General features: G+C 42.5%; 1 protein-coding gene across 2 annotated transcripts in view; it reads right to left on the reverse strand.

The window, feature by feature from the left end:
* Positions 1–9,447: 9,447 nt before the first annotated feature.
* LOC132889765 (uncharacterized) overlaps positions 9,448–17,372 on the reverse strand; it is a 101,412-nt gene continuing 93,487 nt past the window's right edge. For both annotated transcript variants that reach the window (XM_060926579.1, XM_060926578.1), the window contains one exon: positions 9,448–10,401. In XM_060926579.1, the coding sequence (XP_060782562.1) occupies positions 10,317–10,401 (85 nt within the window). In that variant the 3' untranslated portion in view covers positions 9,448–10,316. The remainder of the gene's footprint in view (positions 10,402–17,372) is intronic.

Genomic DNA, 17,372 nt, shown 5'->3' on the forward strand with positions numbered 1-17,372 from the left:
ACTTTTTTGAGATGTGTTTCTGTCATGAAATTTCAAATGAGCCAATATTTGGCATGAAATTTCAAAATGTCTCACTTTTGACATTTGATATGTTGTCTATGTTCTATTGTGAATACAATATCAGTTTTTGAGATTTGTTAATTATTGCATTCCGTTTTTATTTACAATTTGTACTTTGTCCCAACTTTTTTGGAATCGGGGTTGTAGATTGACAAACAGTTTTTACCCCCAGGCCATCAGGGTTTTGAACCATGGATTATAATCACCATCTACCTTTATATTTGCAATTTTGCACAAGACATTGTACATTGCACAGTATATCTACCTCTATGTTTGCATATTGTTTGATTGCTTTTTTAAATTATGTTTATTTTCATTTATTTTCATTCTACTTTTATATTTTGCATTGCATATGCACTTTATATTTTATATTTTGTATTTTATATATATTTCTTTTTATATTAGTAAGCATAGTTTGGTTGGGTAGTTGCAAAATAAGAATTTCATTACCCAGTAATAAACAGCTGTGTCTGTTATTGTATATATGACAAATAAACATCTTGAATCTTGAAAAGTCAGACATCTGAAGAGGTGGACCCATCTGTGATTGAGTTTGGTGATTCACCTATTCCTATGGAATGGAAAGAGATACTTGAGAGGAAACTGTGTCACCGGCGTAACGTGTTCTCACTCCATGAATGGGAGGTTGGCTTAGCTAAGGGAGTGGAGCACCACATTCGTCTGTCTGATCCCCGACCATTTCGGGAGAGGTCCAGACGTCTTGCACCTGCTGACATAGAGGATGTGTGAAAACACATTGCAGACCTGCTAGCTGCAGGAGTGATAAGAGTCTTGGAGTCCTTACGCATCACCCATTGTGAGTGCGAGGAAAAAGAATGGTATTGTGTGTATGTGCATTGACTACCGGACTCTGAATAGTAAGACAATACCTGATCAATACTTGACGCCACGCGTCGGTGATGCATTGGATTGTTTAGCTGGAAGCTGCTGGTTCTCTGTGTTAGACCTCTGTAGTGGTTATTACCAAATAGCCATGGTGGAGGAAGACAAGGAGAAGACCGCGTTTATTTGTCCTCTCAGCTTCTACCAATTCGAGCAAATGCCGCAGGCGTAGTGATTTTAAGTTACTACTTTTGGTAGGCTTTCCATTTAGATCAAAACACACGATCGTATTGGTTTTGGGTATGCGGAAAATGGAGTTACAACGGTGATCAAATATTTTGCATGATGTTTTATTACAGTTATGATTATTCTGTGAGCGCACCAATCCTTAGGTGTATAAAGTTACAACTTAAAATACAATTAGTGATAACTGTAGACTGGTTCATGTGCATTCTGTGCTGCGCACTTCCTGGTTCCTGAGTTGTTTGCGACGAGTCCATTTTCCTGCGAGTGTTGGCGTTAATTACTAATCTTTTAATTTTTTTTCTACAAATAATTTTCAAGTATCATCTTCATTTTTATTGTACTGTCACTTTCCTTTTTGTACTTTCCACTTTTGCTTTCCTTTTTCCATTTTTTTTCTTTTTTCGGAAGAACGCTGCGACCAGAAGCTTTTTTCCTTTTTTCCCCCTCCCCCTGCGTAAAGATCACAAGTGGAGACCATCCACATCGGATCTGCTTTAATATCAACAGATATTTGATTAAGGGTACGTGAATCTTTTCATCATGGCACACCTTCAGCCTGTTCAGTGTGCTGAGTGCAGGATGTTTAGTCATTCTTCCTCCATCGCTAGCGATAGCTTTATTTGTGATAAGTGCAGATTAGTTAGCTCTCTGACAGAGAAGATTATAGTGCTAGAAGTGCATATCCAGGCTTTAGAGAAGGCCAGTGAGCGTGAGAACAGTGTAGTTTCTGTAGAGGAAAGTCTGGATGCCCTAGGTGGAGTTAGTAATCCCTCAACTCCGGCATTAGAGCCCTTACAGTGGGGGGAATGGGTGACGACTCAGTGGCATAAGCATAGATCCAAAGCTAAAGCTGAGGCTTGCCCACGGGAGCACCACTCCTCTCCGCATCACGTGTTGAACAGGTTTGCACTCCTTAGTGATGCACCTGCTGAGAAACCTGAAAGAGCTCTGGTGAAAGGGGACTCTATCATACAGCACGTGAAATAAGCTCAGCCTTTAGGGGCACCAGCAGCTTTAGTCAGGTGTATACCGGGAGCCAGGGTGCCGGACATAGCAGGTAATCTTAGGTTCCTAGGCAAGCACAGGTTCTCAAAGATAGTTATCCATGCAGGAGCTAATGATATATGCCTTCATCAGTCCGAGGTTACTAAGAGTAACTTTGTAGAGGTGTTTAAATTAGTGAAGGCGATGTCCAATGCTGTAGTATGCTCTGGGCCCCATCCCAATGCGGCGTGGTGATGTAGGTTACAGCAGGTTATGGTTGCTGAACTGCTGGCTGTCCAGGTGGTGCTCTGAAAACAATGTGGGCTTTATAGAGCTTCTTCTTTTGGCTGCTCCTGATTAGGGGTCGCCACAGTGGATCTTTCATCTCCATTGCTTCCTGTCTTCTGCATCCTTCTCTACCACACCTGCCACTTTCATGTCCTCTCTCCCCACATCCATGTATCTCCTCTTTGGCCTTCCTCGTTTTTGTTTGCCTGGCAGCTCCATCCTCAACATTCTCCTTCCCACATGCTCTGCATCTCTTCTCAGGATGTGCCCATACCATCTCAGCCTCATCTCTCTTGGCTTAATTCCCAAGCTCTCCACATGTGCTGTCCCTCTGATGTACTCATTCCTTATCCTGTCCAACCTTGTCACTCCCATTGCAAACCTTAACATCCTCAACTCCGCCACCTCCAACTTTGCCTCCTGTCTGTTTGTTAAGGATACGGTCTCCAATCCATACATCACAGCTGGTCTCACTACTCTCTTATACAGCTTACCTTTCACTTTTGCTGGGACTTTTCTATCACAAATGACTCCCAAAATCCTTCTCCAACTGCTCCACCCTGCCTGCACTCTCTTTCTCACCTCACTATTGCAGCCCCCATTTTCCTGCACAGTTGACCCCAGGTACTTGAATTCACCAACTTTCTTTATGTCTGCTCCTTGCATCTTCACTACACTCTCATCCCCATTCTCATTGATGCACATGTATTCTGTTTTGCTCCTGCTCACCTTCATTCCTCTTCGTTCCAATGCATACCTCCATCTCTCCAAACCCAACTCAACCTCCTTTCTACTTTCACCACATATCACAATATCATCCACAAACATCATGTTCCATGGTGACTCTTGCCTCACTTCGTCCATCAAGCTATCCATCACTATGGCAAACAAGAAAGCACTCAAAGCAGATCCTTGATGGAGTCCCACCTTCACATTGAACCATTCAGTCGTTCCAACTGCACACCTCACTGCTGTTTCACTGTTCTCATACATGTCTTGCACCACTCTAATATACTTCTCATTCACTCCACTCTTTCTCATATAATACCATAACTCGTCTCTCGGTACTCTATCGTATACCTTCTCCAGGTCTACAAACACACAATGTAGCTTTCTCTGGCCTTCTCTGTACTTCTCCATTAACATTCTGGGAGCAAAAATTGCATCCGATGTGCTCTTCCTTGGCATAAACCCGTACTGCTGTTCACAGATTGCTACCTCTCTTCTCAATCTTGCCTCCAATACCTTTTCCCATAGCTTCATGGTGTAGCTCATCAATTTTATTCCTCTGTAATTACTGCAGGTCTGTACATCTCCCTTATTCTTGTATATTGAATAATTGGGCTAATTTTGAGGGCACTGCTGGCCTGTTAGGGCGGGACGGTATCCATCCCACTCAGGAAGGTGCTGCTCTCATTTCCTGCAGCATAGGTCATAGTCTCAGAATAGGCCTAGTTAATTTCTGACAATCCAGAGCCAAGGCCAGGGAGCAGACGAACAGGCTAAACCGACTGTCTGCTAGCTGCACAGAGTTGTCACTCAGGGTCCACTACATCGAGACTGTGTCTGTTCCCCGAGCTCAACAAAAATATTCAGTGAGTTTGTTCCAGTAACCTAATCAATATAAAATTAGATCATACTGACTGTACAGCTGCTGCCAGCACCTTTGATCTAAAGGTGGGGCTATTAAATATTAGATCTCTTACATCTAAAGCGCTAATGGTTAATGAACTCATTACTGATAAGGAGTTTAATGTACTTTGTTTAACTTAAACATTGATTAAGCCAAATGAATATATAGCATTAAATGAACCGAGTCCTCTTGGATACAATTATATACACCAGCCTCGTCTAACTGGCAGAGGAGGAGGCGTTGCGGTTATTTATAATGATTATCTAGGTGTAACACAAAAACCTGGTTATAAATGTAATACATTAGAAGTTCTTCATACTCATATAATGTATGTAGCCTCAAAAAATAAGTCTACCCAGTTAATTCCATTACTTATTATTTACAGGCCCCCGGGGCCATATTCTGAGTTTCTTTCTGAATTTGCAGATTTTATCTCAGATCTGGTTATTTCCTTAGATAAATCTTTAGTTGTCAGAGATTTTAATATTCACTTCGATAGCCCAGAAGACCCTTTAAAAACAGTGTTTGTGTCCATTTTAGATTCAGTAGGGATTAATCAGAATGTCATAGGACCGAGCCATAGTGGTGGTTACACCCTCGATCTAATACTAACATTCGGGTTAAACGTAGAAAATACAATCCCGATTCCAAAAAAGTTGGGACAAAGTACAAATTGTAAATAAAAACGGAATGCAATAATTTACAAATCTCAAAAACTGATATTGTATTCACAATAGAACATAGACAACATATCAAATGTCGAAAGTGAGACATTTTGAAATTTCATGCCAAAAATTGGCTCTTTTGAAATTTCATGACAGCAACACATCTCAAAAAAGTTGGGACAGGGGCAATAAGAGGCTGGAAAAGTTAAAGGTACAAAAAAGGAACAGCTAGAGGACCAAATTGCAGCTCATTAGGTCAATTGGCAATAGGTCATTAACATGACTGGGTATAAAAAGAGCATCTTGGAGTGGCAGCGGCTCTCAGAAGTAAAGATGGGAAGAGGATCACCAATCCCCCTAATTCTGCGCTGACAAATAGTGGAGCAATATCAGAAAGGAGTTCAACAGTGTAAAATTGCAAAGAGTTTGAACATATCATCATCTACAGTGCATAATATCATCAAAAGATTCAGAGAATCTGGAAGAATCTCTGCACGTAAGGGTCAAGGCCGGAAAACCATACTGGGTGCCTGTGATCTTCGGGCCCTTAGACGGCACTGCATCACATACAGGCATGCTTCTGTATTGGAAATTACAAAATGGGCTCAGGAATATTTCCAGAGAACATTATCTGTGAACACAATTCACCGTGCCATCCGCTGTTGCCAGCTAAAACTCTATAGTTCAAAGAAGAAGCCGTATCTAAACATGATCCAGAAGCGCAGATGTCTTCTCTCGGCCAAAGCTCATGTAAAATGGACTGTGGCAAAGTGGAAAACTGTTCTGTGGTCAGACGAATCAAAATTTGAAGTTCTTTATGGAAATCAGGGACGCCGTGTCATTCGGACTAAAGAGGTGAAGGATGACCCAAGTTGTTATCAGTGCTCAGTTCAGAAGCCTGCATCTCTGATGGTATGGGGTTGCATTAGTGCGTGTGGCATGGGCAGCTTACACATCTGGAAAGACACCATCAATGTTGAAAGGTATATCCAGGTTCTAGAGCAACATATGCTCCCATCCAGACGACGTCTCTTTCAGGGAAGACCTTGCATTTTCCAACATGACAATGCCAAACCACATACTGCATCAATTACAGCATCATGGCTGTGTAGAAGAAGGGTCCGGGTACTGAACTGGCCAGCCTGCAGTCCAGATCTTTCACCCATAGAAAACATTTGGCACATCATAAAACGGAAGATACGACAAAAAAGACCTAAGACAGTTGAGCAACTAGAATCCTACATTAGACAAGAATGGGTTAACATTCCTATCCCTAAACTTGAGCAACTTGTCTCCTCAGTCCCCAGACGTTTACAGACTGTTGTAAAGAGAAAAGAGGATGTCTCACAGTGGTAAACATGGCCTTGTCCCAACTTTTTTGAGATGTGTTGTTGTCATGAAATTTAAAATCACCTAATTTTTCTCTTTAAATGATACATTTTCTCAGTTTAAACATTTGATAGGTCATCTACGTTCTATTCTGAATAAAATATGGAATTTTGAAACTTCATCATTGCATTCCGTTTTTATTTACAATTTGTACTTTGTCCCAACTTTTTGGGAATCGGGGTTGTATAGTCACACTTCCACAGTCTGAAGTTATCTCAGATCATTATCTCATCTCATTCAAACCATGTCTGAATAATAATATATGCACCTCACCATGCTACTGTATTAAACATACATTCATGTCAACTACTCCACAGAGCTTTATAAATGATCTCCCAGAGTTATCAACTTTGATTGGGTCACTGTCAGCCCCTGCAGAACTTGATCAGGCAACTGAATGCTTTGAGTCAACATTCTGCCATACTTTAGATAATGTAGCTCCTCTTAAAAGGAAAATGGTCAGAGACAAAACATTAGCACCCTGGTATAATGATGACACTCGCACATTAAAACAGACCACTCGAAAATTAGAACATAAATGCTGTCAAACAAAATTGGTAGTGTTCAAATTAGCGTGGAAGGAGAGCTTCTTGATGTTTAGAAAAGCTCTTAGTGCTGCAAGATCAACATGTCTCTCCTCCCTAATAGAAGATAACAAAAATAATCCTAGATTCCTATTTAATACTGTAGCAAAATTAACCAGGAATAAGTCCACTATAGACACATGCATACCTGTAGTATGTAGTAGCAACGATTTCATGAATTTTTTTAATGATAAAATTGAGAATATCCAACAAAAAATTCAAACTACTAATTTAAGGTCAGACAATGAAAGTGACCCTGTAGTTAACAATATAACTGTATCAGATCATCAGTTAGAATGCTTTCCTTCCCTAAAAGAAATTGAATTACTTTCATTAATCTCGGCATCAAAAGCCTCAACTTGTGTACTAGATCCCTTACCTACACGTCTATTCAAACAGATAATACCTGAAGTAATTGAACTGCTTCTAAAAATAATAAATTCTTCTCTTACGATTGGCTATGTACCCAAATCCTTTAAACTAGCAGTTATCAAACCCCTGATTAAAAACCTGACCTTGATCCCTGTCAGCTGTCCAATTATCGGCCAATATCAAACCTCCCCTTTATCGCCAAGATCCTTGAAAAAGCTGTGGCACAGCAGTTATGCTCATATTTACATAGGAATAACATCCATGAAATGTATCAGTCAGGATTTAGACCTCATCATAGCACAGAGACAGCTCTGGTTAAAGTAGTAAATGACCTACTGTTGGCGTCTGATCAGGGCTGTGTCTCGCTGCTTGTGTTGCTTGACCTTAGTGCAGCATTTGATACCATTGATCATTCCATTCTTCTGAATAGACTAGAAAATGTTGTGGGAGTTAAGGGAACGGCCCTCTCCTGGCTCAGCTCTTATTTAACTGATCACTATCAGTATGTTGCTGTAAATGGTGATATTTCTAGACGTACTGAGGTAAAGTTTGGTGTTCCACAAGGTTCTGTCTTGGGGCCACTGCTTTTTTCTTTATATATGTTCCCTCTGGGTGATATTATTTGTAAACATTGTATTAGTTTCCACTGTTATGCTGATGACACACAGTTGTATGTTTCTGCAAAACCTGATGAGAGACACCAGCTTAATAGAATTGAGAAATGTGTAAAAGGACATTAGACACTGGATGCTTATTTATTTCCTTCTGCTTAACTCTGACAAGACCAAAGTACTTGTATTAGGACCACATGCAGCTAGAAGTAAGTTTTCTGATTGCACGGTAACTCTGGATGGCCTTTGTGTTTCTTCACGTGCAGCAGTAAAAGACCCTGGGGGTGATTATTGACCCCAGTCTTTCATTTGAAACTCACATTGATAACATTACCCGGATAGCTTTCTTTCATTTCAGAAATATTGCTAAGATAAGAAATTTAATGTCACTACGTGACACAGAAAAAACTAGTTCATGCTTTCGTTCCCTCCAGGTTGGATTATTGTAATGCCTTACTGTCTGGATGTTCCAATAAGTGCATAAACAAGCTCCAGTTAGTTCAAAATGCAGCAGCAAGAGTCCTTACTAGAACTAGAAAATATGACCACATCACCCCTGTCTTATCCACACTGCATTGGCTCCCAATCAAATTTCATTTTGATTATAAAATACTACTATTGACCTTTAAAGCACTGAATGGTCTTGTGCCACAGTACCTGAGTGAACTTCTGATCCTGCCACGCCTACTTAGATCAAAAGGTGCAGGCTATCTGCTGGTACCTCGTATAGTGAAGGCTACATCAGGGGCAGGACCTTTTCTTACAAAGCCCCACAGTTATGGAACAGCCTTCCAAGTAGTGTTCGGGAATCAGACACAGTCTCAGTGTTTAAGTCTCGGCTGAAAACATACCTGTTTAATCAAGCCTTTTGTTAATGGTGTTTATGAGGTAAAGGAGTAGATCTGGAGGGTCCTCAGACAGAGTGTTTTGGTAAACTGGGATGTATGGATGCTGTCAGTCCCCACTCGCTTGCTAACTCGAGTTTGTTGATGGTGTGGTGGCTGGCTGCTTTATGTCCCGGGGCTCCCTCATGCCTGTGTTACCTTCTGGCTCTCCCCTTTTAGTTATGCTGTCATATTTAGTTACCGGAGTCCCTGCTTGTACTCAGTGCAATATGTATACTGTTCCGACTTATTCAGGTGACATTGGGCATACCTAACAACCTGTGTTTTCTCTCCCTATCTCTTTCTCCCCCTCCCCCCAAATCTGTCCCTCTGAGCTACATGTTGGTCCTGGGATCGAGATGCTGACCTCTTCTGCTCCTCGGACCTGCTTGATCCATCCTGATGCCCTGTGTCTGGTTGGAGTCTCATCACATCGCTCCTGTGGAGGATGGCCCCATGAGGACAGTTGAAAGTCACACTTGGAGGACGCTCTGGACTCTTACAGTAATGCTTTTATGGCTGAGGACTACAGTTGACTTGCTAACTTTAGGACTGCAGTTGTCACAAACAATTTTGCACTCAAGTTTCCATCAATGAAGAGTTTATAACATCAACAAACCAGACTTCATGTTAAAACTGTTAATGTTATAATCATGCTGTCTGTTGTTGCCCAAATGAGGATGGGTTCCCTTTTGAGTCTGGTTTCTCTCGAGGTTTCTTCCTCATGTCGTCTGAGGGAGTTTTTCCTTGCCACCATCGCCACAGGCTTGCTCATTGGGGATAGATTAGGGATAAAATTAGCTCATGTTTTAAGTCGTTCAAATTCTGTAAAGCTGCTTCGTGACAATGTTTATTGTTAAAAGCACTATACAAATAAACTTGACTTGACTTTTCAGTGGACTACAACCTTTTTAATGGAATGCAATGTAGTCAACCATTTATTATGTCCCAGATCAAGCTGCCATTTTTCTACAAATTTGCAGAATTTTTGCCAAATTCTGAATAGAGTATTAACATCAGAGATTTAGTTTTATTTGTATTATTTCTTTCATCATTTTATTTCAAATTAAAACCAACATCACCATTCAAAACCATATAGCTTATTGACTGAGTATATTTAGTGGGGTCCCCCACAGTACCCGGTTTCTGAGACAGACCCATATATTCTTCTATAATTGATTAAGACATAGCGGCAAATAAATGACATACATAGAAACAGAGACAGGCGTTCAGAGCGCTGCCAAGTAAAAAAAGTTGACCTTGGGTGCAGAAGAATACACAATGAGAGTTGTGTGTGCTCGTTGGAACATCCTGTGTGTTATGAAAAACAAAGAAACAGGTGCAGCCCAAAGATTAATCTTATCATACAGTAAAATAAAGTAAACCCACTGAGGATAATTAAATGTTCATTCAATTTGGTTATTCAATTCTGTCAAATTAACATCCAGTAATTCATAGTAATTAATAATCAGTAATTTGAAAGAAAACACAGAAAGCAGTATGTGAAATTGCTAATACTTGTATAGTGAAATTAATTCCCCCACCAAAAAGATAAATCAAAAGTTAATGTAAGAGTTTGCTTAAGATTAAAAGTTAAATTTTTTAAATGCTCACTTTGCAGTATTTAAAGTTTTCACCGATTCTAAATTAGAACTCATATCGAATATACTGGGATTTATTCTTCAGTATTTATGGAATTTTAAATGTTTTAGTAACATTCAGCATTTCAGCAGCGAAGAACACAGTCCCGGGAAGATTTACTCAGCATAGAGATCGATGGACTTCAGCAAGGTTTCGGTGGACTTCAGCAAGGCAAAAATTTCCTCCTTTGATTCAAACTGCCTAAAAACAGAAACCAATAAAAGAAACCAATCACCACTCACATATGAGAGTCTACAATAGTGTAAAGATAATACAACCCCGATTCCAGAAAAATTGGGACAAAGTACAAATTGTAAATAAAAACAGAATGCAATAATTTACAAATCTCAAAAACTGATATTGTATTCACAATAGAACATAGACAACATATCAAATGTCGAAAGTGAGACATTTTGAAATTTCATGCCAAAAATTGGCTCTTTTGAAATTTCATGACAGCAACACATCTCAAAAAAGTTGGGACAGGGGCAATAAGAGGCTGGAAAAGTTAAAGGTACAAAAAAGGAACAGCTGGAGGACCAAATTGCAACTCATTAGGTCAATTGGCAATAGGTCATTAACATGACTGGGTATAAAAAGAGCATCTTGGCGTGGCAGCGGCTCTCAGAAGTAAAGATGGGAAGAGGATCACCAATCCCCCCAATTCTGCGCTGACAAATAGTGGAGCAATATCAGAAAGGAGTTCAACAGTGTAAAATTGCAAAGACTTTGAACATATCATCATCATCTACAGTGCACAATATCATCAAAAGATTCAGAGAATCTGGAAGAATCTCTGTGCGTAAAGGTCAAGGCCGGAAAACCATACTGGGTGCCCGTGATCTTCGGGCCCTTAGACGGCACTGCATCACATACAGGCATGCTTCTGTATTGGAAATCACAAAATGGGCTCAGGAATATTTCCAGAGAACATTATCTGTGAACACAATTCACCGTGCCATCCGCTGTTGCCAGCTAAAACTCTATAGTTCAAAGAAGAAGCCGTATCTAAACATGATCCAGAAGCGCAGACGTCTTCTCTGGGCCAAGGCTCATTTAAAATGGACTGTGGCAAAGTGGAAAACTGTTCTGTGGTCAGATGAATCAAAATTTGAAGTTCTTTATGGAAATCAGGGACGCCGTGTCATTCGGACTAAAGAGGAGAAGGACGACCCAAGTTGTTATCAGCGCTCAGTTCAGAAGCCTGCATCTCTGATGGTATGGGGTTGTATTAGTGCATGTGGCATGGGCAGCTTACACATCTGGAAAGACACCATCAATGCTGAAAGGTATATCCAGGATCTAGAGCAACATATGCTCCCATCCAGATGACATCTCTTACAGGGAAGACCTTGCATTTTCCAACATGACAATGCCAAACCACATACTGCATCAATTACAGCATCATGGCTGCGTAGAAGAAGGGTCCGGGTACTGAACTGACCAGCCTGCAGTCCAGATCTTTCACCCATAGAAAACATTTGGTGCATCATAAAACGGAAGATACGACAAAAAAGATCTAAGACAGTTGAGCAACTAGAATCCTGCATTAGACAAGAATGGGTTAACATTCCTATCCCTAAACTTGAGCAACTTGTCTCCTCAGTCCCCAGACGTTTACAGACTGTTGTAAAGAGAAAAGGGGATGTCTCACAGTGGTAAACATGGCCTTGTCCCAACTTTGTTGAGATGTGTTGTTGTCATGAAATTTAAAATCACCTAATTTTTCTCTTTAAATGATACATTTTCTCAGTTTAAACATTTGATATGTCATCTATGTTCTAACCTGAATAAAATATGGAAGTTTGAAACTTCCACATCATTGCATTCTGTTTTTATTTACAATTTGTACTTTGTCCCAACTTTTTTGGAATTGGGGTTGTATATCAGTATACTGGCCACCTGGCCCCTCCTCCTCTCCTGGCCTGCCCACTCATGACTCCTGTCTGTCCTGGTCCCCCGTTGGTGGAATGACCTTCCCATTGAGGTCAGAACCACTGACTCCCTGACCACCTTCAAGTGCAGACTGAAGAATCACCTCTTCAGGCTGCACCTCTCCTCTTTTTCCCTGCGGTCCTGACCAACCCAGGCTGTGTACTGTCTAGCCTGGGGTTAGCTGTTTGAGTTCTCCATTTAGTTCTACTTTGTATGCTTGGATGTTTGCTGAATGTTGGTACTTCAACAGAATATAACACTAGGTGTTACAAGGGTACTTCAAAAAGTTCTCAGCCTCACCTGGAAACAAGGGGCATAACTCCTATTTTGGGGCGTAACTGTATACTATAAAGCCTTATATTACTGTCCATAAAAACTCAAATGAAAGAAGCAATCAAAGAAAAGGAGAGGAAAGAAAGCTTCGAGCTGGCATGCTGTTGCTCCAGGACAATGCACCCATCCACACAGCTCGTGGGGCAGAAGTAGCCCAAGTGGCTTTGAACTGTTGCCCCATGCACCCTGGGCACACTTTGGGCCCCTTAGTGCCAACTGAGCATCATTTAAACACCACAGCTGACCTGAGTATTGTTCCTGTCATGTCCATCCTTTTATGACCACAGTGTACCTATCTTCTGATCGCTACTTCCAGCAGGATAACACACCATGTCACAAAGCTCAAATCATCTCAAACTGGTTTCTTGAACATGACGATGAGTTCACTGCCTCCATAGTCATCCGATCTCAAGCCAATAGAGCACCTTTGGAATGTGGTGGAAAGGGAGATTCACTTCATGTATGTGCTGCCAAAAAATCTACAGTAATTGTGTGATCCTATTAGGTCAATATGGACCAAAATCTCAGAGGAATGTTTCCAGCACCTTGTTGAATCTATGCCATGAAGAATTAAGGCAGTTCTGAAGGCAAAAAAAGGGTCCACCTCTGGTACTAGCAAGGTGTATCTAATAAAGTGGCCAGTGAGTAGTTTCATAGACATATTGTTAGTTTTTTTCTGGTTTGTGTGAAGAATAAAAAACAAAACAAAAAACCCACCAGTCTGAACAGCACCAAGGTGAATTGGTAAAGTTGAGGTAAAGTTTGGTGTTCCACAAGGTTCTGTCTTAGGCCCACTGCTTTTTTCTTTATATACCTCTAGGTGATATTATTTGTAAGCATGGTAGTAGTTTCCACTGTTATGCTGATGACACACAGTTGTATGTTTCTGCAAAGCCAGATGAGAGACACCAGCTTAATAGAATTGAGGAATGTGTGAAGGACATTAGACACTGGATGCTTATTAACTTCCTTCTGCTTAACTCTGACAAGACTGAAGTACTTGTACTCAGACCACATGCAGCTAGAAGTAGGTTTTCTGATTCCACAGTAACTCTGGATGGCCTTTGTGTTTCTTCACATGCAGCAGTAAAAGACCTCAGGGTGATTATTGACCCCAGTCTTTCATTTGAAACTCATAACATTAACCAGATAGCTTTCTTTCATTTAAGAAATATTGCTAAGAAATATTGCTTCCGTCCCCCCCCCCCTTCGCTCTGTCTGTCCCTCTGAGTTACATGTCGATCCTGAGATCGAGATGCTGACCTCTTCTGCTCCTCAGACCTGCCTGATGTATCCTGATGCCCTACGTCTGGCTGGAGTCTCATCACACTGCTCCTGTGGAGGACAGCCCCATATGGACAGTCCATGTAGACAGAGGTTTCTTCCTCATGTCGCCTGAGGTAGTTTTTCCTTGCCACTGTCACCACACACTTGACCATTGGATATAGATTAGGGATAAAATTAGCTCATGTTTAAAGTCTTTAATTTTCTGTAAAGCTGCTTTGCGACAATGTCTATCGTCAAAAGCGGTATAAAAATAAACTTGACCTTGACTTGAATAGTCCTGACTCTCAGTGTTGGGTGAGGAGTAATGTACTGATGCTTGAGTGCCAAATCAACACAAATGTATAAGAAAAGGTTTCAGGTCAGCCATCAGGTGCTCAGTTCAGGAAAAATAGGTAAGACGAAGAGGAGAATTACAAAAAAAGATAAAAAGGTATGCAGCTATGTCATCAATAATAATATGCATGGAATGAAATAGGCTATGATAACACTTATGTTTATTAGCTTATGTTGCTTGCTATTACACACAGGACAAATGTTCTGTTTTCTGTCCAGCTAGCCTACAGAACATTGTGTTAACCTTTCCTGATGTTTTCCCAACCGTAGTCAGGAGATCAGAGGAGAGGAATCTCAGTTTACTGGTGCGTTGGGTCTCCAGGGCCGGAGTAATGACCTACTCTGGGGTTAACTTCCCTCTGGATAAACTTATATAAGCTTATATACAAGGCTTCACACGACGGCTTCTTTCCGAGGATTTATTGTGAGGAACTCGCAATACAACAACTGCTCCGGTTGCTGTGCTGACTACATATCTTTTTTTTTCCTTTATTTTATTTATCTTCCTTCCGCTACCCTACTCCAGCCCCGCCCACACCCATGCACACAGCATCCTACTGGACATGCATTAATTTATTTTACAACACTACCCCCACTCTGGATAGCAATTACAACTAATTCTAATCCAGTATAACAGCATAACCAAACATCTCTTTACTTCATTTTTTTTTTAATACATGGAAACAAAAGCAAAATACCCCAATAGGGAGGCATAGTCCTTGCAGGTCATTCATAATAAGCAGGGCATTACAGTTACATGAGTGCTGGCCTACAGCGACAAGGTACAGTCCCTATACTACCTGAGCAACCGGAGAATAAGAGCAAGTGAGCAGTAGACATTGTTAACAGTAAACAATAACATTTTTTTTTCAGTCATAACTTTCCTACTCTAGGGGTCGGGGTAGACTGCCTGGGTCCCCAAGCCGTGCAGGGATTATTCTGCCCTGTGGAACCACAGCTTTCTATCTAATTTACCCAATCCCCAAACCTGACTGGGGATCTTCGCTGACGTCTTGGCCTTTGAGAGCGATGATCAGACAGCGGTGCAGCTGCCTCAGAGTCACCTCCAGCTGCATCCAGGACCTCCTCCTGGTCCACGCTGGAGAACAGGCTGGCAAGGTCAGGGTCCACAGGATCTGTGGTCAAGGCCGGGGAAGGCACCTCCACTGGTGCCCATGCCTGGGCTTGCACCACGACCCAGGCATTATCCAGTGGATCACGACTCCGATAGGGCTTCAGCTGGTCATGGTGAACCACTTTCACTTTGGTCTTTGGGCTCTTCTGTATGCGATACACCAGATCATCAAGCTGTCCCAAGACGAAGAAAGGTCCCTCATATGATGAAAGGAACTTCTTGACCTTGTTCTTGACTTTCCGTGTGCCCTTGATGAGGTACCACACAGCATCTCCAACACAATATTGTGTATGACAGCAATTTTTGTCATATTGTCTCTTTGCGCGCTCCACTGACTCCCCAAGTGCGTCCCTAGCAATCTGATGAGCTAGCTCCAGTCGTTCACGAAGGCGCTGGACATACACAGGAGCAGTAGGAGCATCCTCTGAGTCAGGAGGAAGGCCGGTCACCAGGTCTGCTGGCTCACACACTTCCCGGCCAAACATCATGAATTGGGAGTGAGGCCGGTTGCACTGTGCCTGGTTGATCTGTAGGCCATAACTGCATAGGGAATCATAAGGTCCCAATCCCAGTGGCAACGCTCAGTGGTCGTGGCCAGGATCTTCTGCAAGGTAGAATTGAAACGCTCGACCTGGCCGTCCGACTGCGGTCGGAATGGGGTAGTATGTGTCTTCTCGACACCAAACAGAGCGCACATCTTCTGGAACACTTCAGATTTGAAATGTCTACCTTGGTCACTGTGTAAAGTATGTGGAGCACCAAAACAGCTCACCCACTCAGAGGCAAGCACTTCTGCCACCGTCTCTGTCTTTTCATTGGGCAGAGGAAAAGCCTCCACCCACTTCGTGAAATAGTCCTGGATCACGAGCACATAGCAGTTTCTGCACTCGGTCTCATTCAGCGGACCCATAATGTCTAGTGCTACCCGCTCCATCGGTGCTCCAACTCAGACAGTTCCCATAGGAGCCTGGGGTGTTTTATGGGGCCTTGCCTTGGATGCACAGCTGGTGCATGTCTGACACCATCGACTAACGTCTTCTCGCATTTGATACCAGTAGTATCATGTCTGAAGCCATGACACCATGCGCTCCATTCCAAAGTGCCCTCCAACGGGACCTTTGTGCATCTGCCTTAGGACATCCAAACAGAACACACGTGGTAATATCACTTGGGGATAAAACTGGGCACCATCCAGGCAGTAAAACCGCCTAAACAAAATGCCATCTCGGACAAAGAGGCGCTTCCACTGGCTCCAATAGGCCTTGGTGGCTGGACTATGGGATGAGATGGTGGTCCACAAAGGTCGCTCTCCACCAGCCTCTAGCCATGCCTTGACAGGTGAAATGTCTGGGTCAGCCACCTGTGCCTGTCGTAACTCTTGGGTAGACCAACCACTGAATGGTGGGGAGTCATGAGGTGGAGCATTTACCCCCACTGAACTTGCTCTTATCATGGTTAGGTGTCCACCCACCCCCACTGGAGTTTGCACCGTCAGACTTTGAATGGGGTCCAGATCGCACTGCACAACCTGATGGCAGACCTTCCTCGGGTAAGGAGATGGCCCTGGCAGTTGACATGGGCATGACTGTCTACAAGGCTGTCGGGAGAGGCTGTCCGCATTAGCATGCAGCCGGCCAGGACGATGGACAATGTTGAAGTTATATTCGCCGAGTCTCTCGAGCCACCTGGCCAGCTGACCCTCAGGCTCCCTCATCTTTGTCAGCCAACGGAGACTGCTGTGGTCGGTGCGGACAGTGAATGACCGTCCAAGGAGGTACTGTCGGAAATGCGATGTGAACTCAACCACCGCTTACAATTCTCGCCGGGTGGTGCAATAATTCTGCTCAGTTTTGGACATTCTGTGACTCCCATAGGCCAGCACACATTGTCTGCCTAGCTGCACTTGAGAAAGTACAGCACCAATGCCGACGTCACTTGCATCAGTGTCCAGTACCATATTCCCTTTGTCTAATGGGTAGCCCAGGACTGGGGCGGCAGTCAGCAGGTGTTTGAGTTGGTCGAAAGCCTGTTGACATTCCACAGTCCACTGGAACCGAGCGTATTTCTTAGTTAAAGCGTGAAGGGGTCCAGCTACTGTTGCAAAATCCTTGACAAATCTTCGGTAGTACGATGCCAACACGATGAACTG

This window comes from Neoarius graeffei, chromosome 7, assembly GCF_027579695.1.
Source record: "Neoarius graeffei isolate fNeoGra1 chromosome 7, fNeoGra1.pri, whole genome shotgun sequence".
NCBI classification, from domain to species: domain Eukaryota; kingdom Metazoa; phylum Chordata; class Actinopteri; order Siluriformes; family Ariidae; genus Neoarius; species Neoarius graeffei.